Below are 25,229 nucleotides of genomic sequence, written 5' to 3' on the forward strand. Positions count from 1 at the left end.
TTCAATTCAAATTTTCACTACAAAGGTTCTAAGTTAGTCATCAGACTAGTAGACTAGTATAGTAGTCATTAAAAAAAAATAAAAATTGTTCAATATTTTTTGAGCATTGAGCGTATACAAAACACAATGTTTATAAACTAAGTCACAATAACTGATATGTTTTCTACATTCTCTTCTACTCAAACACAACAAACATTGTTTATAATAAAGGACATCTTTGTAATTTTGGCAATGGAAGACAATACTAAATAACAAATAATGTCTTAAGAAATGATTATATCACAGTATATCAAGAAAATGCATTAAAGACTCAAAAAGTCATGTTGCACAGAATGTTTCTTTAACAAAAAAGAATGGTCTATAATTACCATTTAAATCAATGAAAATAGAAAAAAAATGGGAAAAAGTATTTCAACAACTCCATATTGACATGAACACACCTACAATGGGTGTACAAACTTTAGAAATAAAATATCAACACAGAAATATGTCCATTCTGTTCCTTTCAAATATATTTTTTAAAATTAGTGTATATAAGGAATATATTTCTGACTTTTTTTTTTACTGTGAAAAAATGGTTTCTTATTATGGCTAATATCGAAAAAGTGTCTGCGAAATTAAGTTGGTAAACTTTAAATAATTATACATACCATGTCTGCTTTAAGTTCTGAACTACATTAGTTCCTCATTAAAAAAATCTACAGTTTGATAATTAATAATTCCAGACTAAAAATACTTTGGTTTCATTGGAAAACAAGAAAAAATCATGCCTATATTACACCTAATAATGAGATTTCTTGTATAAACATCATCACATTACATTCTTTCAAAAGGTTTTTAAGTTTACATAAAAACAAAGTAAATAAATCTAAAATAAAGCATAAATATATATAAAACTTTTAAAATGTTACAATATAATGATAAAAAAACAGGGACGGAATGTGTCAATAATATCACAATAATCTACAAATGTTTAAAAGCATTTTGGCAAAATGTTTTGACTTAAATTAATATTGACTTTATAACATTATCTTTTTATCAACAAACATATACTCTTTAAATGGAAGTTCTTGAGTAATAACTATTTCATTATAATTCTACCACTTCAATAGTTTAATTATTAACTCATATTGTAGTGACATGTTATTTTTTATCATTTTGAAAATGTTACTATATTTCATACAATTTCTCGTTTTTAATTTTACATGGCAAAAATTTGTCATATCAAAACATAAACTTATACAAACAGTATTAGACTTAAGTGCAAAAAGACAATTCGTAATGAACATTAACTCCAGGAAAATGTATGGTCTTTAATCCATATAAGTTCTCCTAAGTAAAACTGAATGACATAACAACAAAAACACAACAAAAAACAAAAATCCCTGAAGTAAATTGTTCACAATGAGATATTAGGTAAAAATAAAATTCACAGGCAGTAATGATATGTTTCAAATTTTAAATTTTGAAGCTTTATGTACCAATAAAGTACGCAGTAATTCGTCAGTATGCTTTTTCAGGTTTCACATTACCAATGAAGTGTTTACATATCTTAACTCTTCAATTAAAAATTTGAACACAAATATAAACATATACAATAAGTGTGCCACAACTGTTTATATTGTTAATGCTAGTTTAGTTTTTGGTCTTTAATGGAATATTGATAAACAGAGAAAACAGCAAATGTTCTTCATGACCAAAAAAATGACAAACACAGCCATGTAAAATAAATTTTCTGGTTCTCAGACCCTAATGTCTAAATTATTAAGGCAGGAGGGTATTTAATTTTGGATTTATATTGTTGACATCAAGCAGTATATTGACACACTGTATACACTGCTGTTAAAAAAATAGATATCAAGGGTCAATATAAAACATTTTGAAGGTCATCGAACACCATGGTCAAATGGAAAAAGATAAAAAGGCAAGCAATTGCCCAAATAACCTAGTAAATAAGTTGTCAAGGATGGATATGTCATATCCATTTTTTTCTATTACATAATGGTGTTAAACAGCCCTTGATAAATCTACAATAAACTGTGGATGAAAATTGCTTTTTTATAAAAGATAAATAATCTGATGAATATGTTTTTTGATCTGAACAATGGCAGTTTGTGTACGACCAGGTCTTTAGACATCCATGTAAAAGACCAACAATGAGGTACATATGCATGTGACAAGAAAGACCTTTCATCAAAATGATCGACATAATCATTTGGAGCAAAACACCAAAGAGCTATAACTCAGTTTGAGTTATTACTCTTTGATCAATTCAAAGGTGGTAAAATTAAACAAGACTCACTCTATTTATTTCTGTTCATTGATCGTTGTCAATACGAGTCAGCAGTGTATTTTTCAGAGATAGCGTTATCTGAGACCCAGAAAATTTATTTTCAATAGGTCAACATAAATATAATATATCATATTTTAGAAAACCAGTTATCTCCCCTTCCCTTTGGTGACTTTGGTTTAAAGACTGGGTCTATGGCTGTTTGTACTATACATCTGGCCAAATCTGGTAGTAATTTTCTGAAATAAAAAAAAACTGTGAAAATTTTTATACGGCTGCTCTTTTATTGTGTTCCTAAACTGTTAGTAACATCACCCCCAAAATAAATTCCAACCTTCCTATTGTGGTATCAAACCTTCTGGTAAAATTTCATTGAGATCCATTTATTTAAACTGTCCGAAACCAAATGCCTCTTCATACAACAATGACAATGACAACATCATGAACATGATAACATTTCAGGAACACCATTTTTTGGGGGGTCGTAAAAAAACCAAAGTGCTAGATCCAACTTTTTAAATTTTATAGTGGTTGATTCTAATAAGTTCTTTTTTCTACAAATAGATATAGGAAGATGTGGTGTGAGTGCCAATGAGACAACTCTCCATCCAAATAACAATTTAAAAAGTAAACAATTATAGGTTAAAGTACGGCCTTCAAAGTCTACTATACGACATTTGCTGCAGGCTAGACAAAAATGAAGTAACTAGCAAATATTAATTATTCAGGTCACTGCATTCATGTGCATTTTCAATAAGAATACTGGTACATATTCTAAATGTTTTATAAACTTTAAATTAAACTTACTGTGCACAAGCTGGTGCTCCATTTATTTCAATCAAATGAACCTGAAGCTGACTATCCAATAAAAAGTCAAAGCCAAACAACTGGAAACTGCCATAACCCAACATGTTTGTACTTATTCTCTGAAAAAAGATAATATATGACAGAAAAGCATAATATGTACATTTTTACTAGATTTTATTTATTGGGGTTAATATTTTAAAACAATTTAACAGTAACCAAGCTACACAAACAATATCTAGAGGTCAATATATTCATTCAACAATACACATATTTCTAAATAATATGTCAATCTCTAAATGACCAAAAGTCTAGAAAGAGGTGAAAAACTTTAAACAAATACTATCAAAGATCTGTTTTCAACACAAAATGACAAAAACACATAAAAATATGACAAAACACACATTAAGATATGACAAACAAGAATGTGTCTATAGTACATCAATGCCTTTACTCGCACTATCACTTTTTATGTTCAGTGGACCCTGAAATTGGGTGTCAAAACTCAAATGTGGCTTAAATTTTTTTAGAAAGATCAGCCCAGAAACACAATGCCTCTCTACTATCGTAAAAACTCATTAAGATATGAAAATCAACAAACAATAATAAATAAGTGAGATCTACTTTATTCCATTCTAACTTACATCTTTTATCATCAGTAGCACCTTCTTTATTATTTCCTTAATTTGTGGAATAATAGTGTTGTCCATTGTCATACGTGTCTTTTTCTTTAGGTAACTGTAATAAACAATATCTGAATACTTCTATCTAAAGTCGCAAATATAGCTTAAAGGATGGCTGGTAGGTGAATCTACATGGCCTATTTACAAATTATTGATGGTTATGGTATTGCAACAACATTAAAAATAGTGTCAAATGATAACATTTCCACTTGAATGACACATACATGTATATTCCAACACTTTAATTAAAGTAAGAAGAAAATGTAATTGCAGAAATGTTTCATGCTATTCCAGGAAAAGTGGATGGAGGGATGGATGTTACATGATTTTTTTCTTTGAGTTATGAGGGCATTCTATTACAAGTGACATTAAAAAAACAATTATGGGAGGTGGGGAATAAAAACAGTGTAATAGGCCATTGTATTTACCTGTTGAATTCATCGAAAAATAGTTCATTTCCAGTTTCATATTCACCAAATTTTGCCGACAATTCTTTTTGTAGGCAGTGATTTGTTAGATGGCTAGTGACATCATTATAATTCTCTGGTTTATAACTCTCTGATGCTGTACGAAGTACTCCTTCTTTGAAGAAATACACATTGTAATTGCTATCCAGCAATACCCAACATCTATAATCATACAAATATTGTAAATTTAGTTTGTTTTGCAATGTTTCTTTCATCGCAAAAAAATGAAATAAGATAGATGCCAAAAAAAAGGTAATATTCATATTTTAAATTTCTACATCATTATTTGTATATAGCATTTACTGAAATGGCAATAAAAAATCTCAAAATTTTGTCCACTTTACAAAAATTTTCTATTATAAATGCATGCAATAATTTCTGAATTCAAAGTGAGTTTTAATACTTTTATTAATCCTTCACTGTTCACAACAGACACGAAACATAAGAAGAAAGTGTTTTAAGAAATTATTTTAGTCAGCACAGGAGAAACTTTTATAAACAATCATTTCAAATATTTTCATGATATTAATTATCAAATGGAACTGGAAATTAAACAAAGCATAAAGACATGTATATTTGGTATTTTGTAAGAATTATATAGAGGATGAGTAACATTACATCCTCAAATGTCCATTTTTTTCAAGGTTTTAGAACACTTTATATAAGGCCATATTATTGGGGAAAAAAACAACATCAATGTACAAATTTATAAAACTAATGTAACTTTTGTAATCTTCAATTAATCTGTATGAAATTTTTATGTACACAATGTAAGATTGTTTTCAATTATTGGTTGATTAGAAATGAAGCCAAAAGAATAAAGTAATTAATGTTTTAATGTAATCACTCACAATACTGATTGCAGATAAATAAGGCCTTTGATGATAAAGTTTTTGAAACCCTACAACTCCTAAACCCAAGCTCTACAGCAAAATGAGTAAATTAAAAAAAACTATATATATCTATCATTTTTTTTTATATCTTATATTCATACAAAGTTGAAATTTCGCAAAAATAAAATGGAGGCAGCATACTTAACCTGTGCAAAACAACTAAAAACTTTATTGTTACAACATGACAAAGCTGTGACACAAGTTTTTCTTTTTGGTAAGTTTACATATCCAGATGGAAATGTCACTTATTTAGAATTGTCAATACATTTAAGTCTATAATTACTTTAGTAAAAGATATTTTTCATATTCCTGTTATATTTTCTTTACATGTCCTTATTATTTATGGAAAGCTACAAAAATGTAATTTTTCAAACTGCTTAATGATGTCAAAAATTTCTTATATATCTCATTTGATGCTTAATTCTTTAATTTTATCATGATTATTTAGCTATTATCTTATTTTATTTAATCTGAAAAATGTGAACAGATTAAAAATTACCATATAAAATTTATCAAAATAATGTTGGAAAATTATTTTCTAAATCGTGCAATACATTTATTTTTGCATTTCTTTTTAAAATCTTTAAAATCCTTTTATCGACAATGAAATGGCCTTGCAATTTAATGTCATTTCAAAGCTCAAGCAATTTTTTTTTTATAAATAAATCATTACATTATGCCAATTAAAGCAAATATGTGAAGGCAATTAAACCAGACATACAGAAACATTCATTAAATAAAAAATTTAAATACAGTGTGTATGATACATAATAAAATAAATTTAAATTCAATTTAATCTTTAGAATAATAATAAAAAGAAAAACCTTAAAAATACTTTGTTTTAATTCAGTTATAATTGGCTTGAATTCTTTTGCTTTAATAAATTTGTCAAGCAAATAAATGTACCTTATATTTTATACAAGTTGAAAAAAACCATTAAACTAATTTACTGCTAATACCTATTACAGATATGAAGATATTGGCTCTAGAAAAGAAGATTTTCACATCAATCTTAACAGGTAATGACATTATGAAGACAAGTCATGAAAGAAGAAAGTCTATTATTCTTGGTATCAGGATCATGTTTGACAGATACAAGCAACATAAATGGGAAAAGATTCAAGAGTTATCTACCCATATCCTTCAGATAATGCAACAAGATGATGAAGATGACCAAACAGAGCCATGGCTGACAACAGCCACACAAGAAAGCGACAATACAGTGACCATAGAAACAGATATGTTTTGTTCAAATTATCGCTCTTTTTAGAATATTGCCTTAGATGATGCTCTCATTTTAGTGCTGTGTGAAAAGAAAATTGTGCTTTGACCCTTATAAATTATAAAAATAAAAAAATAAAACTGAATGATGTTTAGTTTGTTTTAATTATATTATATATAACTACATTAATATTTTAGGCAATATAGTAATACCTACATTACAAACTTAAGGTGTTGAAAACTTTTTAACACTGAGGATTAATATTCATCTACCTTTGATCTTGAAAGGAGTACTAAAGGCTAAAATGAAGCATTCTCAATAAGACCACCCCTAAACCAAATTTTGTTTGTTTAGGGGGGGGGGTTATAGTTTTGACTTACTTGATGTTTTGGTGTATCACAAGCTTAAACGTCAAGACTGCATGACTACCATGAAATACTATTCCAAGACTTGATATTTAGGTGTATCATAAGCCAAAGATCAAGACTAAATGATTATCATGTACTTCTTAAATTATTAAACACTCTTTATCCAATGCTAAAGCCCAAATATGGTTATATCATCAGGTCACATGTTTACCGTATAATATAAAAATGTTTACCGTAACAAGTCAAAAAGTTTACAGTAACATGAACATTAGCTAAATATAGATAACTGTAACTGTCGTGAATATAGAACAAGGGACTTTTTATCATTTTCTTATGTAATTGTTTCCCGTACTTTCGCGCACACTATTGTAAATGTAACGTAACGTTATTGTTACGTATATCTTTTATCTTACGATCATAAAGCATCTAAACTAGCAAGACGTTATTATTCCTCCACAACAAAAGTGAATAACCCTCAAGATATTGGTGCCGTGACGAAAACCACAACTAGAGATGAGTTCTAAACTGAAAACAGTACGAGCCGCACATCGACGAGCAGTAATAAAACTACTGAAAAAAGCAGACCCGACAGAAGAACCGCATCAAGATGTTATCAACCTCAGATCCATGACGGAGCTCATCAAAACCAAGAAGAAGACATTGTCTGACCTCAATGAGAAGATTCTAGAATCTATTGAAGAAGAAGAAGACCTCGACGAAGAAATTGAAGAAGTTGACAGATACGAGTTGGATATTCAAGTTGGAATAACGAAAATAGAAAAATTCATAAAAGAAGTAAGTCATTCTAAAAATCAATCAGCTCTTAACCCTAATCAGAGACATATAATACATTATATTGTATTATATGTCTCTGCCCTAATGCATCAGATTTTATATGCAATAACCCAAGCGTGCAAGAACATTCTAACCAGATAATTTTCAACTCAGAGCAAACAAGCCTAAGCCAGTCAAGCATGCCCACCTCCACAGTGTCAAGTCATTATAATAAATTGCCTAAACTCAACTTGCCAACATTCGGCGGAAATCTACTGGAATGGTCAGCCTTTTGGGATTCCTATAACAATTCTGTACATGAAAATCCTTCTTTGAGTGACGTGCAACGATTTAATTATTTAAAATCGCAACTTTATGGAGAAGCTAGCCAGTGTATTTCGGGAATGCAAATGACTAATACAAATTATATTCAAGCAATACAAATTCTACACGAGAGATTTGGCCAACAACACAAAATAGTTAACGCATACATGCAAAATTTGCTAAATTTGCCTGCACCAACGCCCGGAATTAGGGGACTGAAATCGTTCAGTGACACAATAGAAAGTAATATACGTGAACTAGAAGGAATGGGTCGATATCAGGAATCGTATGGAAGCCTATTAATACCGCTTATACTCAACAAACTGCCATGTTTTGTCAGACAAAATATTACTCGAGACCACGGTAATGATGATTGGGATATTTCAAGTTTACGCAAAGCAATAAAGAAAGAAATTTGTATCCAAGAGGCCGCTAACGCCAATCCTATTGAAACCGATATTATCCCCACCGCATCGTTCGTGACAGAAACAACAAATAAAAGATGGAGTTCAACAGTGTCTAAAGAAAGTAACAACAATAGTTCCGTTAAGACTAAAAGGCCGTGTTTGTTTTGTCAAAACCCGCATCACCCTAATGAATGTACGAAGATCACTGATATAAACGCCCGCACCCAATTCGTAAAGGAAAAACGAGTTTGCTTTAACTGTTTCGGTAATCACAAGGTTTCGGAATGCAGGTCAAAATACAGTTGCCGAAATTGCAGTAAGAAACATCACAGTAGCATCTGCCGTAATAATTTACTGAATGAAAACTCCACTTCAAGTGAAATTAAAGCCGTAACAAAACCTGTCAACGAAGAGCTACAAAGTACCACAGAAACAAAGAGCGCCGCTATGCATTCTGCCGTTACAGCACATACCAAAATTCTATTGAAAACCGCCGTTGCGCCCGTATGGTACCATGATGAAAGTGTTATGACTAACATTCTATTCGATGAAGGCGCCCAGAATTCATTTATTTCTCAGGAACTAGTAGAAACACTCAATATCAAACCAACTGGTGTAGTAAGCATGCAAATTTCTGCATTTGGCGGGAAAGAAGGTGAGGTACGCAACCTGGAGAAAGCGACATTATCGATTGAGACCGAAAGAAAAGAAAGAATTCAAATGGAAGTAATTATTGTTCCAAAAATTGCCGCACCAATACATATGAAGAAACGAGTAAACATTAACAGCTTGCCCTATTTACGAGGATTACAACTTGCCCACCCAGTCACGCAGGATGAAAAGTTTTCGATTTCACTTCTCGTTGGAGCAGACTACTACTGGTCTTTAGTACAAGATGAAGTTATTCGAGGTGACGGACCAACAGCTGTTAAATCAAAAATCGGTTATTTGCTATCAGGACCACTGAACACAGATATCAACACTCAAGAATGGAACTCTAAGATGATGAATGTCTTAGTGACGCACAAACCCGATGAGTGCGATTTACAGAAATTTTGGGAAATTGAGTCGAGCGGATTAGAGGCGGATTCTGATGAAAACACAAAAAACGTTCAAAACCTAATGCTTGAGTACCAAAACTCTAGCATTACTTTTAAGGAAAATAAATATGTCGCCAAACTACCATGGAAACCAGATCATCCCGAGTTACCCACTAATGAATATATAGCAAGAAGGAGGACCCAAAATGTTATAGAAAGGTTGGCTAAAGATCCGGATATGTTAAATCTATACGACAAGATTATCAAAGAACAGGAGATGAAAGACTTCATAGAAAAGGTACCCATCACAGAAATACATCGCGAGCAGGGAAGAATCCACTACATACCACACCATCCCGTTAAGAAAGATTCAAACACGACCCCTATTAGGATTGTATATGACTGCAGTTGCCATGGAAATCCAGATTTACCCAGCCTTAATGACTGCCTTTCTTCAGCACCACCTATTTTAAATAAATTGACAAGCATTCTTACAAGATTTAGATTAGGAAAATATGGCATCACAACAGACATAGAAAAAGCATTTTTACAAGTAAGACTTGATAATGATGACCGAGACGCCACACGTTTCTTTTGGTTGTCCGATTCAACTGACCCAACAAGTGAGTTAATTATGTACAGATTCAAAGTTGTTCTTTTTGGAGCAACGTGTTCGCCGTTTATTTTAAACGCAACATTACTGAAACATTTATCCATGAATCAGAGCAAAGTAGCAACAATTCTACAAGAAGATCTATATGTTGACAATGTACTATCTAGCATGAACTCAGAAGAAGCCGCAATTAAATACTTCAATGAATCCAGAGAACTGCTAAAACAGGGAGGCTTCAATTTACGATCATGGATGTCTAACAGCGACAAACTCAGAGATTTGGCCCTATCGGAAAGAGTATTGGATTCAGACAAGGAGACAAAAATATTGGGAATGCGCTGGGATGCAGAATCAGATACACTCAGCTTTGCCGAAACAAAACAATTGAAGATGGACACACAGTTGACAAAACGTGAACTTTTGAGACAGTCTTCCGCTATATATGACCCGTTAGGACTACTCGGACCGATAACAATTAGAGCAAAAACACTTATTCAAGAGCTTTGGAAAAAAGGATATGCATGGGACGAGAAACTACCAAAAGAAATTGAAAACGAATGGACCGATGTGAAGAATGACATCTTACAGATAACTACGAAACTGAAAATACAGAGATACTATTTTGCAAACGAGGACGAAGAAACTAGCGAGTCTACTCTACACATTTTTGTTGATGCAAGTCAAAAAGCATATGGAGCTTCAGTTTACTTGAGGAAAGGCACAGAGTCGACACTTGTTATCGCAAAGAACCGTGTTGCACCGTTAAAATTAATAACTCTACCAAAATTAGAATTAATGGCTGCAGTGATCGGAGCACGACTTTCTAAAGATGTAATAAAAAACTTGGGAATTAAAAGGGCAGTATTTTGGAGCAATAGCCAAATAGTTCTACATTGGCTCACCTCATCGAAATCGTTAAACAAGTTTGTAAAAAATCGTGTTAGTGAAATTAAAGAATTAACTGAAACTCATGAATGGAAATATGTACCCACAGAAATGAACCCAGCTGACCTACAAACACGTGGATTGACTGCATCGCAATTTGAAGATTCGACATTATGGATGAATGGACCCCAGTGGTTAACGGACGAGTGTAAATGGCCTACGTGGACAGGACATGTGGAAATAAGTACTCAGCTATCTAATATCAACGGACCAAAGACACACAGAAGTGACGATAAAATGCCAAGTGATCCGCAGCGAATATCACAGATCATAGATATGTCAAGGTATTCTAATTTACATAAACTTTTAACTGTAACTGCATATGTCTTAAAATTCGTTAAGAACTCTCAGGGAAAACGTCCATATCGACTAAGGAGTTCACAAGGTGACAGGACGCTCAAGACAATTCTAACAAAAGAGGAAATTTCGGGAAATTGAGTCGAGCGGATTAGAGGCGGATTCTGATGAAAACACAAAAAACGTCCAAAACCTAATGCTTGAGTACCAAAACTCTAGCATTACTTTTAAGGAAAATAAATATGTCGCCAAACTACCATGGAAACCAGATCATCCCGAGTTACCCACTAATGAATATATAGCAAGAAGGAGGACCCAAAATGTTATAGAAAGGTTGGCTAAAGATCCGGATATGTTAAATCTATACGACAAGATTATCAAAGAACAGGAGATGAAAGACTTCATAGAAAAGGTACCCATCACAGAAATACATCGCGAGCAGGGAAGAATCCACTACATACCACACCATCCCGTTAAGAAAGATTCAAACACGACCCCTATTAGGATTGTATATGACTGCAGTTGCCATGGAAATCCAGATTTACCCAGCCTTAATGACTGCCTTTCTTCAGCACCACCTATTTTAAATAAATTGACAAGCATTCTTACAAGATTTAGATTAGGAAAATATGGCATCACAACAGACATAGAAAAAGCATTATTACAAGTAAGACTTGATAATGATGACCGAGACGCCACACGTTTCTTTTGGTTGTCCGATTCAACTGACCCAACAAGTGAGTTAATTATGTACAGATTCAAAGTTGTTCTTTTTGGAGCAACGTGTTCGCCGTTTATTTTAAACGCAACATTACTGAAACATTTATCCATGAATCAGAGCAAAGTAGCAACAATTCTACAAGAAGATCTATATGTTGACAATGTACTATCTAGCATGAACTCAGAAGAAGCCGCAATTAAATACTTCAATGAATCCAGAGAACTGCTAAAACAGGGAGGCTTCAATTTACGATCATGGATGTCTAACAGCGACAAACTCAGAGATTTGGCCCTATCGGAAAGAGTATTGGATTCAGACAAGGAGACAAAAATATTGGGAATGCGCTGGGATGCAGAATCAGATACACTCAGCTTTGCCGAAACAAAACAATTGAAGATGGACACACAGTTGACAAAACGTGAACTTTTGAGACAGTCTTCCGCTATATATGACCCGTTAGGACTACTCGGACCGATAACAATTAGAGCAAAAACACTTATTCAAGAGCTTTGGAAAAAAGGATATGCATGGGACGAGAAACTACCAAAAGAAATTGAAAACGAATGGACCGATGTGAAGAATGACATCTTACAGATAACTACGAAACTGAAAATACAGAGATACTATTTTGCAAACGAGGACGAAGAAACTAGCGAGTCTACTCTACACATTTTTGTTGATGCAAGTCAAAAAGCATATGGAGCTTCAGTTTACTTGAGGAAAGGCACAGAGTCGACACTTGTTATCGCAAAGAACCGTGTTGCACCGTTAAAATTAATAACTCTACCAAAATTAGAATTAATGGCTGCAGTGATCGGAGCACGACTTTCTAAAGATGTAATAAAAAACTTGGGAATTAAAAGGGCAGTATTTTGGAGCAATAGCCAAATAGTTCTACATTGGCTCACCTCATCGAAATCGTTAAACAAGTTTGTAAAAAATCGTGTTAGTGAAATTAAAGAATTAACTGAAACTCATGAATGGAAATATGTACCCACAGAAATGAACCCAGCTGACCTACAAACACGTGGATTGACTGCATCGCAATTTGAAGATTCGACATTATGGATGAATGGACCCCAGTGGTTAACGGACGAGTGTAAATGGCCTACGTGGACAGGACATGTGGAAATAAGTACTCAGCTATCTAATATCAACGGACCAAAGACACACAGAAGTGACGATAAAATGCCAAGTGATCCGCAGCGAATATCACAGATCATAGATATGTCAAGGTATTCTAATTTACATTAACTTTTAACTGTAACTGCATATGTCTTAAAATTCGTTAAGAACTCTCAGGGAAAACGTCCATATCGACTAAGGAGTTCACAAGGTGACAGGACGCTCAAGACAATTCTAACAAAAGAGGAAATTTCATTAGCTATGAATTTATGGATCAAAGATACACAGCAAGACAGGTTCGTGAAAGAGCTAGAGCATATTTTGTTAAATCCGAAAGTTACGTTTATATTTGGATGAAAATGGAATCTTACGATGTAAAGGCAGAATACAAAATTCATCTATAGAAGAAAACGCGAAGTTTCCTATTTTACTACCAAAGAACCACAAACTTACAGATTTTGTAATTATGGACGCACATCTAAGAAATCTACATACAGGAGTCGGTCAAACAATAACACATATAAGACAATCTTACTGGATACCAGCAATTCGACAATGTGTGAACAGTGTTTTACGTAAATGCATACAGTGCCAAAAAATAATTGGTAAACCGTATAACAGCCCGGAACCACCACCACTACCAAAGGATCGAGTAAAAGACACCATACCATTTTGCACAACTGGGATAGATTTTGCCGGACCTCTTCACATCAAGGATACATCAACACAACCGCGGAAGGTATATATATGTTTATTCACATGTGCATGTATACGAGCTTTACATTTGGAACTTGTACCTGATTTGTCATTGAACACTTTTATCCTAGCATTTAGACGTTTTATCAGTCGGAAAGGAACACCACAAACTATTTATTCTGATAACGCGCCTACATTTGTAGCCGCATCAAACGCACTTCAAAGTCAGCTGAATTTACATATCAACTGGAAATTCATTCCGAAAGGAGCGCCGTGGTATGGCGGATGGTGGGAACGTCTAATTGGCTTAACGAAAATGACTTTAAAGAAAGTATTTGGTAAAGCACTCGTCAACGAACAATCTTTGACAACAATACTCACTGAGATTGAAACTATTATAAACAATCGCCCACTTACATATATATCTTCAGATATAAGAGATCCCGAACCCTTGACGCCATCTCATCTTTTACACGGGAGGATTATTACGACCACAGAGATGCACAACGACAAACACAACGCGAATATTCAAGAACTTGATACGATCACAGCAAACAAACTATTTGAGAGAAAAGGACTCTTATTAGACCATTTCGCAAAACGCTGGTCTAATGAATATCTTACCGGATTACGTGAATATCATCGAGTCTCTGGAAAACATACTGGACAAGTTAACATCGGTGATGTAGTTCAACTAGGGAGTGAATCGCCACGACTTTTATGGAGATTAGGAACAATAATTACTTCCATTTGAATTCTTTCTTTTCTTTTGGTCTCAATCGATAATGTCGCTTTCTCCAGGTTGCGTACCTCACCTTCTTTCCCACCAAATGCAGAAATTTGCATGCTTACTACACCAGTCCTTCACAAAAGTCCTTTAACAGTACTATAGTTCTAATGGATATAACTTCACAATTGGTCGTGTGGTAACTAGTCCTCTAGAAGTCCGTACTTTTGCTGCTCGAATAAGTCCATCTCCTCCTTTAATGACGTCTTCTATTGTTCCTAATCTCCATAAAAGTCGTGGCGATTCACTCCCTAGTTGAACTACATCACCAATGTTAACTTGTCCAGTATGTTTTCCAGAGACTCGATGATATTCACGTAATCCGGTAAGATATTCATTAGACCAGCGTTTTGCGAAATGGTCTAATAAGAGTCCTTTTCTCTCAAATAGTTTGTTTGCGGTGATCGTATCAAGTTCTTGAATATTCGCGTTGTGTTTGTCGTTGTGCATCTCTGTGGTCGTAATAATCCTCCCGTGTAAAAGATGAGATGGCGTCAAGGGTTCTGGATCTCTTATATCTGAAGATATATATGTAAGTGGGCGATTGTTTATAATAGTTTCAATCTCAGTGAGTATTGTTGTCAAAGATTGTTCGTTGACGAGTGCTTTACCAAATACTTTCTTTAAAGTCATTTTCGTTAAGCCAATTAGACGTTCCCACCATCCGCCATACCACGGCGCTCCTTTCGGAATGAATTTCCAGTTGATATGTAAATTCAGCTGACTTTGAAGTGCGTTTGATGCGGCTTCAAATGTAGGCGCGTTATCAGAATAAATAGTTTGTGGTGTTCCTTTCCAACTGATAAAACGTCTAAATGCTAGGATAAAAGTGTTCAATGACAAATCAGGTACAAGTTCCAAATGTATAGCTCGTATACATGCACATGTGAATAAACATATATATACCAACATACTGGACAAGTTAACATCGGTGATGTAGTTCAACTAGGGAGTGAATCGCCACGACTTTTATGGAGATTAGGAACAATAGAAGACGTCATTAAAGGAGGAGATGGACTTATTCGAGCAGCAAAAGTACGGACTTCTAGAGGACTAGTTACCACACGACCAATTGTGAAGTTATATCCATTAGAACTATAGTACTGTTAAAGGACTTTTGTGAAGGACAGTTAACGTAAAGTGAACCGTTACAAAAAACTTTCAATGTGATTCATTTATAGAACTTTAAAGTTTTGATTATTTATCATTTCAAATAATTTAATTTCTTATGCATTTTGAGGCCCCCAGAATGTCGTGAATATAGAACAAGAGACTTTTTATCATTTTCTTATGTAATTGTTTCCCGTACTTTCGCGCACACTATTGTAAATGTAACGTAACGTTATTGTTACGTATATCTTTTATCTTACGATCATAAAGCATCTAAACTAGCAAGACGTTATTATTCCTCCACAACAAAAGTGAATAACCCTCAAGATAGTAACCATGTGGGATTTTTCATCGGTTAACTCAACCGCTGGTTAACTCAACCGCCGGTCAACTCAACCGCTGGTTAACTCAACCGCTGGTTAACTCAATCGCTGGTTAACTCAACCGCCGGTCAACTCAACCGCTGGTTAACTCAACAGCCGGTCAACTCAACCGCTGGTTAACTCAACCGCCAGTCAACCCAACCGCCGGTTAACTCAACTGCCGGTTACCATATCTATATAAATAGGGTGCAAACATTAATCCACCATTCTGCCTCTGATGAAGGTCCTTTATGGACCGAAACCAGTCAGGCTATCACCAGGCACTGTTAATTATGTGTATTGGTATATATACTATATTTTTATGCTTTTACATTAATATTTTAGTTATACATGTATAATATCAAACACTTTATAATAAATATGTTTATTAATATCTACAGTCTAAATACTGTCAAACCTGTATATAATTGATATATAGGGAAAGAGAAATATCCACCTTGTATGAGCAGGTGCCCTTTATACACAGTAGATGTGTTGTACATGTAGTTGCAAATGAGTTAATTATCCATCACAATTGATATGACAAAAATAAAAGCTATAATAGGTCACTATACAGACTTCAAAAATGAACAAAACCCATTCTGTACAGTCAGCTATAAAACTGAGGTGTCAATATGAAAAATGTGAAACAATCGCAACAAGAATATTCATAACATATAACAGATTGTTTAGTGAAAGGTACACTAGTTTTAATTTGTACAAAATGGTCTTGTTTATTTTTCTTTGGAGGACAGGAGAGATATCCAAGCGTCAATACTTTAAATTCAGAAATAAATGCATGCAATAATTTCTGAATTCACAGTATGCTGTTCACTGACTGTTGTATTTACCATTTCGCACTAGCATTAAAACACATTTATCTTTCACTAAAAGCATAAATAATTTATCTTTCACTAACAGCATGACAGGAACTTGAATGTTAGGAATGCACTGCCATACATGTACATGAAGAAGCATAATTTGAGAGAACAATGTTAATCTTACCTAATATCAAACTTCCTGTCTCCATCCAGCAGAAATGGATTTAGTATGTATTTCTGGACTATAAAGCCTTGTGCCTGAGTATCTATAAATGCAATCAGTTCATCAACATCTTGTGAGATTTTGATACCTTCACCTGAAATAAATATAACCTAATTTAGTTTACACTCAATTTACTTTGTAAAGAATATGTCAATGAACTATAGTTTTGCTTTTTTACTTAAGGTGTACAACTATAAAGCAACAATCATTGGAAGTGGAGCAGATTTAGATAAAAAAAAGTGATGAAGAGGAACTTTTGTTCCTGTATCAGTAAAAGAACCTAAGTTGACCTAAGTATTACTGTCAAGCTGCAGACCAGATATGGAATATTTTATTTTAGTAGTACATGTATATGAAATATAACATTTTAGTGGTACATGCATATGAAAAATGAGACAAAATATTCACCATAATTATTTCACATATTAAAAAAAATCATGGAATCTGGATCAGGAAGAAGGTGTGACTGATTTGAAACACTTCTACATTATAAGTCATCACAGTAAACCTACAGACCAAATATGAAGTTATTTTGTTCAGTAGTACACTTGTGCTTGAAAAAGGTGTGCAGAAAGTAAATATTCATTGCCTGAAAAGAGTGACAAGCAGGCAGACACAGGGGTTGCAATAAAGTCCCTATTCCTAGAATGGAGGTATAAAAATTAACTATAATATGAAAACATTAAGTAAAACCAAATAATTGATTTTTCATGGATAATCAAATACAATATTTCCTATTAGCATTTGAGAACACATTGACGAAAAAGCAAATTGGATGTTTTTTTTATCCATTTCATTCTTATTTCTTTAAATAGTTTTACCTTTTGCTCCTGCAGCAGATTTAGCTATCCAAACAATTCTTTTCAAAAACTTGAGAACACATTGACGAAAAAGAAAATTGGATGTTTTTTTTATCTATTTCATTCATATTTCTTTAAATAGTTTTACCTTTTGCTCCTGCAGCTGATTTAGCTATCCAAACTATTCTTTTCTTTTCTTGTTGTACCAATGCTGCATCAGTCTCTACTAGTTCCTGTCTATCATCAGGTCTGGCTACCTTTCTCATAGCTGCTACAGAAGCCTCGCCCATCTGTTTAGCATTCTCAGATATTTTCTTTGGACATATGATAAATGACATTGGTAGCCATTTTGGAAACATACCTGGTCTTCTTTTCAGTTCTTCTTTAAAAACCCTTAAATGGTGTTCAAACAAATCTAACTAATGTTTTCTCCATTTGTAAACTACTGGAGTTGATATTTAATGAAATGAATGCATGAGTATTAAACACAGAAAGGTTCAACATCAACTGACAAATTTTGTTCAGGTTAATGTAAGAGTTCAGAAAGCAGTTAAAAATTTATGAAAAATTGCTTCAATTAAATCTGAATAATTTAGATTTTATAAAAGAATGACATTATGTTTTCCATTTTGGCATTGTTTTTAATGGTTATATTTTATACATTAAAACTTTACATTTAAAATTAGTTGCCAAAACCAAAGAGAAATGACTATAGATATAAGAGTCATATAAGAAGATGTGGAATGAGTGCAAATAAGACAACTCTCTTATCCAAGTCACAATTTATAAAAGTTAATCATCATAGGTCAAGGTACAGTCTTCAACATGGAGCCCTCAGCCCACATCAAACAGCAAGCTATAAAGGGCCCCAAAAATAACTTGTGTAAAACAATTCAAACCGGAATCAACGATATAATCTATATAAAAAACGATAAACGATAAACACTTATGAACCACAACAGCAAATGACAATAACTGAACATCAAATTCCTATTTATATAATAATTGGTAACTTTCCATCTAATTTTATGATTTCAAATGAATGTTTTAAGCATCAAAGAGTGAAAAAGTAGATTAGGCCTTGGGGGTAATATCAATCAGAAACAAATTAACTAAAATAAACTTCTAGAAATTTAAAAATAAATCTTATTGGAAACTACTAGACGAAATAGTTCAAAATATTCGGTTATTCACTTAATGTTCAAAAGTCACAAATACATGTACATCACGAGACATCATCAGATACGGAGTAAGGAATCCAATTATAAATTAAATTTAAAAACAATATATATTTTAACCCTGCCACAAATTATGTATGTGCCTGTCCCAAGTCAGGAGCCTGTAATTCAGTGGTTGTCTTTTGTTTATGTGTTACATATTTGTTTTTCATTCATTTTTAGCTCACCTGGCCTAAAAGGCCATGTGAGCTTTTCTCATCACTTGGCGTCCGTCATCGTCGTCGTTGTCTGTCGTCATTAACAATTTTTCAAACATCTTCTCCTCTGAAACTACTGAATGGATTTGAATGAAACTTAGCATGATTGTTCCTTAGTATATCCTGCACAAAGTGTGCGCTTCGATTTTTGATCCGTCAAAAAACATGGCCGCCGTTACTTAAAATAGAACATAGGGGTCAAATGCAGTTTTTGGCTTATATCTCAAAAACGAAAGCATTTATGCAAATCTGACATGAAGTAAAAATGTTCATTAGATCAAGATCTATCAGCCCTGAAATTTTCAGATGAATCAAACAAACCATTGTTGGGTTGCTGCCACTTAATTGGTAATTTTAAGGAAATTTTGCAGTTTTTGGTCATTATCTTGAATATTATTAAAGATAAAGATAAACTGTAAACAGCAAAAATGATCAGCAAAGTAAGATCTACAAATAAGTTAATATGACCAAAATTGTCAATTGACCCTTTAAGGGGTTATTGTCCTTTAATGACAATTTTTCACAATTTGTTCATCATATTTGCTAACTTTAAAAAATCTTCTCCTCTGAAACTACTGAATGGATTTTGATGAAACTTAGCATGATTGTTCCTTAGTATATCCTGCACAAAGTGTGCGCTTCGTTTTTTGATCCTTAAAAAAACATGGCCGCCGTTACTTAAAATAGAACATAGGGGTCAAATGCAGTTTTTGGCTTATATCTCAAAAACGAAAGCATTTAGAGCAAATCTGACATGGGTAAAAATGTTAATCAGAACAAGATCTATCAGCCCTGAAATTTTCAGATGAATCAAACAAACCATTGTTGGGTTGCTGCCACTTAATTGGTAATTTTAAGGAAATTTTGCAGTTTTTGGTCATTATCTTGAATATTATTATAGATAAAGATAAACTGTAAACAGCAAAAATGATCAGCAAAGTAAGATCTACAAATAAGTCAACATGACCAAAATTGTCAATTGACCCCTTAAGGGGATATTGTCCTTTAGTGACAATTTTTCACAATTTGTTCATCATATTTGCTTACTTTAAAAAATCTTCTTCTCTGAAACTACTGAATGGATTTGGATGAAACTTAGCATGATTGTTCCTTAGTATATCCTGCACAAAGTGTCCACTTTGATTTTTGATCGGTAAAAAAACATGGCCGCCGTTACTTAAAATAGAACATAGGGGTCAAATGCAGTTTTTGGCTTATATCTCAAAAACGAAAGCATTTAGAGCAAATCTGACGGGGTAAAAATGTTCATTAGGTCAATATCTATCAGCCCTGAAATTTTCAGATGAATCAAACAACCCATTGTTGGGTTGCTGCCACTTAATTGGTAATTTAAAGGAAATTTTGCAGTTTTTTGTCATTATCTTGAATATTATTATAGATACAATAAAACTGTTTATAGCAAAAATGTTAAGCAAAGTAAGATCTACAAATAAGTTTATTTGACCAAAATTGTCAATTAACCTCTTAAGGAGTTATTGCCCTTTAAAGACTTTTTTCACAATTTGTTCATCATGTTGACTTACTTTAAAAAATCTTCTCCTTTGAAACTGCTGTATCAATTTCAGCCAAACTTAGGCTAAATGAGTTTCAGAGTATCTAGTATAAATTTTATATTTCATTTCCTTGTATGTCAAGAAACATAGCTCCTATGGCTAAAATAGAACATAGGAGAAAATGATTTTTTTTTTGCTTTTGAAGAAAATAGGACGATTCAAAGAACATTTAAATAAATTGAAAAGCCAAAATAATCATTGATGAGAGATTAAACCAAAAAAATTCAGGAGAGCGATTCAGGCTCTTGAGAGCCTCTTGTTTAAAAATAAATAAGGCTGTTAGTTTTCTCATTTGAATTATTTTACATTGTCATTTCCGGGTCTTTTAAAGCTGACTATGCGGTATTTGCTTTGCTCATTGTTGAAGACCATACAGTGACCTATAGTTGTTAATTCTGTGTCATTTTGGTCTCTTGTGGAGAGTTGTCTCATTCGTAATTATACCACATCTTCTTTTTTATATTCAAGGTTTATCAGTTATACTTTTGTCACCGTTACTCTTTTACTGGATTAGCCCAGAGAAACTACAGATTATAATCTTGTTCTTATGAATTGGAACTATCAGACATTCATTTACTGTAGATTCAGTTATTTTCATTTGATCCATTTTTTTGGGAAAGGAGACAGAGAGATTGGGTGTGTTTGGATATATGCCTAAGGAGGCCTATGGTTACCCATAGGTACCTATGGGGATTGATATTTTATGTATATACCTCTGAGGCGTATATCCAAACACAACCATTGTATTTTTGTGGATATTTGAATTCATGGTGTTGGTTAGGTTTTCATACATATTTAAATTTGACTTAAAAAACACTGAAGTTCCATGAAAATAGATAATTCACGAATAATACTGAATTAACAGTTATTCATCAGCAATGAACCTGTTTTTCATATCAATGTTTTTTTAGTTTAGATTTTCTATCAAATGGGAGATAACTCTAATGTAAAAAATGGTTCTTCAAATCGAAATATTGAAAAAGTGTAGTTTTAACATTTATTTGAAGACCAATTTCATAATTACATTTTTACTATCATGCTTAAATGATTTTATGACAAATTTTAAGTTAAGCATTCAAATGAAGTATATTATCTGTTGATGAGATGATAAAAATTGAGAATGGAAATGGGGAAAAATTGTCAAAGAGACTTCAAACTGATACCAGCAGAAGGCCACCAAATGGTCTTCAAACCAGCGAGAAAATCCCTCAACCAGAGTAGGACGTCAGAATGATGTTACAAAATGTAAAGAAGTTTTCCTCACCTGATCATTGCAGTTTTTCTACATATCATATCTGATCCTCTGTAATAATTCACCAACTGAAAAAGTCCAGGTTCATGACCTAAATATATGAAAATTAAGTTTTACTTTCAAACTTTTAAACTATTCCATTAGTTACTTCATTTTTGTATCTCACAAATCATTTCCAAGTAATTATTTTGTATCTTTTCTTTCACACTTTTCACAAGGAAATCAATGGCTGTATGCAAACATTGAAAACAACCATCATTTAAATTTTGATAACAGAAAATTGAGAAATGAATAATTGCATAAGAATGAAAGACAGCTATATAAGACAGTTGCCATGAATTAATACAATATAGCCCTTCCATCAGAAATCAATTGGGTATACATAAAATGCTATATCAACAATTTTTACAAATTGAATACTTTTAAAAAGAATTGAATGATTATTTTCGTTAATTCATTGGGGTGTAAAAGGGTTGACCAAAGCTTCATTCTAAAAATATGTGCCAGTCAAAGCTTTTACAACCCTATGATTTACAAAAAAGAAGCATTCAATACTTATAATTACATTTTTTAGATAAGATCATGAAAACACGATTTCAATCAAGGGTTTCTTTAATTTTTGTGTGCACTTTATTGTGGGACCTCATGTTATCATAAATGTTACATTTCATTGTGTGATGAATGTTAACTTCAGAAGGACCAGAGATTGTACCTACCTAATCTACCAAATGGCAATTTATTTCTTTCCCCAAACATCAGATTAAATGATGCTGAATTAGCTGGCATTTTCCTCCAATCCTCATCACAATTCTCAACCAGAAACTTAGAGACAGCTTTGTAGACACTGCTTTTAATATCACGATTCACAAAACCATACATTCTGAAAAAAAAATAAGAAGTTGACATAGTTGAATACTCTTTTTGTCTACAATAAAACATGAAATAAAACTAAATGTAAGAATTGCTATAACAAAGAAGTTGTTGTGAAACGCCAAATTTCTAAAGTGAAAGGGGCATAACTAAAAAAAAATTGGAAAACTTACACACATGCACATCTGCAGATCAGGTTCTTGTTATGTTTAAAACTTGTTATAAAGTTGAAGCAAATAACAAATTTTCATCAGCAGAGAAACAGGAATAAAAAGATACTTACCTGATAGAATTGTTCTATCCCTTTTCTAATACTGAACCATTCATTATGAAGTTTTTATTTTTCAACTGTAGATGAAGTAAACACGTAAACAATGCTGTAATAAGTCATCTACAGATCCTATAATGAATTAAAAATTAACATAATGCATATGTCATTACTAAAATGCACATTAATTATTTAAATCATTTAAAACATCATATTTAATTTTGAGTTGTTGAGGTCATCTTTAATTTTGACAAATTAAGGTGGTATGGGTGTCTTTCGCCATCTTGGATTGTAAAAAACAGAGAATCTAAGGTCCATATTTTCTATCAAGTTAGCAAAATTTGATGCCAGAATGCAGAATTTAATGTGAATTTTCATTTAAAAGCACCAATTTATAAGAATATAATTTAGAAATATTAATATTTTTACAAGTGTAGATTAATTTTGGTTGTTTTTGAATATTTTTCAAATTGGCATTTTAAGGGGAGGTAACTCTATAACAGTGCATTTTCTGAAGGACTCTACATAAAATTTTCCTATTTTGTCTTTTAGCCTGAAAAACGTACGGTGACCCTATCTTTTCTTTTGATATTCTCAAAGCATTGTCTGAAAGCAATCTTTTCCTAATTTATTTTACAATTCTATCATTTTGTTTAGTTTTTATTCACAAAAAGGTGTTTTTTCCTGTATAATCCATACAAAATTTGACATTTTGTCACAACCTGTAGCTTGAAAAAATGCACGGTGACCTATAATTTTTATAATATTTTTGATCATGTATCAATTGATACTACATTTTGACAAAGTATGAACAAATTCTATCATTTTTATTTTAGACTCCCATACCACCTTAAATGCTAATCTGAACTAAAATCATGTACATGTATCTGACTAAAAGTAACATATTCATCAATATTTTTATATTGTAAAGGGTCTAACATACATTTGTAGATGGAGATTTTTTAAATTTTAGCTTGCTATTCGTTCAAATTTATAGTTACTTTTAATGCTTTTAATCACTGTTTATCAACCTCCCTCATAATCTCAAGATTCAAATTTAAAAGAGTATATGTGACTGTCACATTAATTAGAATAAGTTTCAGCCAAATAAATCTGGTGTTTTGAGAGACTATTTTTTGCAGTGAAGCCTTAGTGCTTCAAAGCAAAAAGTTAAGATCGCCTTTAAAAGTCAAAATTATTTTGACTAATGTTGTCATTATATTAGGTCAAAAGCTCTTTAAAGCTTGTGGTGTATAAATTAAAAAAAACACTATCTTATCTTATCTTATGAAGAACACATACCAGTCGACTGGCATATATTTCTTCAAAAAAAATAATCTATGATATGGTGGCCTTAGACTGGGTTAGTACATTTACACAAGTTGAGACCAAACCCTCTATATGGTGATGCATGTAATACCTGCATAGAGTGACTTTACTTCTATAGCATGATAACATTATATTTTTAGATAGATTTTATGTCAAATCTTATAATAGAAATCTATTCATGGCAAAAAATGTAGGCCATAACCATTAGGGGATCGGGGGGATGGGAGTTCTGGGGTTGGAGCCCACTTTTTTTGTATGATCAATGCATTTGAATGGAAGCATACAGTTGGAACCCCCTTTACTCTGGGTTGGAACCCCCCCCCCCTTTTTTAAATGGCTGGATCCGTCCCTGATGACTGAGTGGCATTTACACGATTATCACAGGTTTCGATAATGATGAACAATAGATTGAATGCTCAGTCATTTTAGCACTAAAAGAGAAGCCAAAGATTCCAGTAGGATATTCAACTGTTCAACTGTTCAAAATCTAAAGTAGAAAATAAATTGACAACACCATGTCTAAAAAGGAAAAAGTCTAACAGACAATAAATAAAAAATAATTTGATTTGGTATTTACATTTAATCGGGTTGGTAACTGAAGTAAACAAACCATTGACCTCTTCACCTAGTCATTGAAGGGTTAACTGAAAGTTTATTCCTACTTTCATTTTCAATTAGTTCTTTTGTAATAGAGACTCGATAAGTATATTCTTTTAATCTTTATCGCAG

The 25,229-nt window shown here is 32.7% G+C and overlaps 2 protein-coding genes across 3 annotated transcripts; one reads left to right on the forward strand and one right to left on the reverse strand.

Annotated features, from left to right (window-relative positions):
- On the reverse strand, nt 1–25,181 carry LOC134711693 (tubulin--tyrosine ligase-like). 2 transcript variants are annotated; one of them, XM_063572469.1, is made up of 10 exons: nt 25,078–25,181; nt 23,187–23,303; nt 22,750–22,913; nt 22,046–22,124; nt 17,921–18,165; nt 16,934–17,066; nt 4,206–4,406; nt 3,739–3,832; nt 3,098–3,216; nt 1–2,529 (listed from the first exon to the last, which is right to left on the reverse strand). In XM_063572469.1, the coding sequence occupies exons 3-10, from the start codon at nt 22,910–22,912 to the stop codon at nt 2,421–2,423; spliced, it is 1,143 nt and encodes a 380-aa protein (XP_063428539.1). In that variant the 5' UTR covers nt 22,913; nt 23,187–23,303; nt 25,078–25,181; the 3' UTR covers nt 1–2,420. The 2 variants fall into 2 exon arrangements, with proteins under 2 accessions (XP_063428539.1, XP_063428540.1); XM_063572470.1 differs by having other exon boundaries at nt 25,111–25,157.
- On the forward strand, nt 5,255–6,439 carry LOC134709495 (uncharacterized). The gene is made up of 2 exons (XM_063569655.1): nt 5,255–5,351; nt 6,106–6,439. The coding sequence occupies exons 1-2, from the start codon at nt 5,264–5,266 to the stop codon at nt 6,405–6,407; spliced, it is 390 nt and encodes a 129-aa protein (XP_063425725.1). The 5' UTR covers nt 5,255–5,263; the 3' UTR covers nt 6,408–6,439.
- Nucleotides 25,182–25,229: the final 48 nt, after the last annotated feature.

The sequence above is a fragment of the Mytilus trossulus genome, chromosome 3 (assembly GCF_036588685.1).
Source record: "Mytilus trossulus isolate FHL-02 chromosome 3, PNRI_Mtr1.1.1.hap1, whole genome shotgun sequence".
In the NCBI taxonomy this organism is placed as follows: Eukaryota; Metazoa; Mollusca; class Bivalvia; order Mytilida; family Mytilidae; genus Mytilus; species Mytilus trossulus.

What these genes read in the sequence shown, in the direction of transcription:
- LOC134709495 (XM_063569655.1), top strand. Translation starts at nt 5,264, where the DNA reads ATGGAGGCAGCATACTTAACCTGTGCAAAACAACTAAAAACTTTATTG. An exon ending in GACACAAGTTTTTCTTTTTG is followed by an intron (nt 5,352 to 6,105) that starts GTAAGTTTACAT and finishes TACCTATTACAG; the next exon opens with ATATGAAGATATTGGCTCTA.
- LOC134711693 (XM_063572469.1), bottom strand. Translation starts at nt 22,912, where the DNA reads ATGTATGGTTTTGTGAATCGTGATATTAAAAGCAGTGTCTACAAAGCT. An exon ending in ATCAGCTGCAGGAGCAAAAG is followed by an intron (nt 17,067 to 17,920) that starts GTAAAACTATTT and finishes TATTTATTTCAG; the next exon opens with GTGAAGGTATCAAAATCTCA. An exon ending in TGCTACTGATGATAAAAGAT is followed by an intron (nt 3,217 to 3,738) that starts GTAAGTTAGAAT and finishes ATCTTTTTTCAG; the next exon opens with AGAATAAGTACAAACATGTT.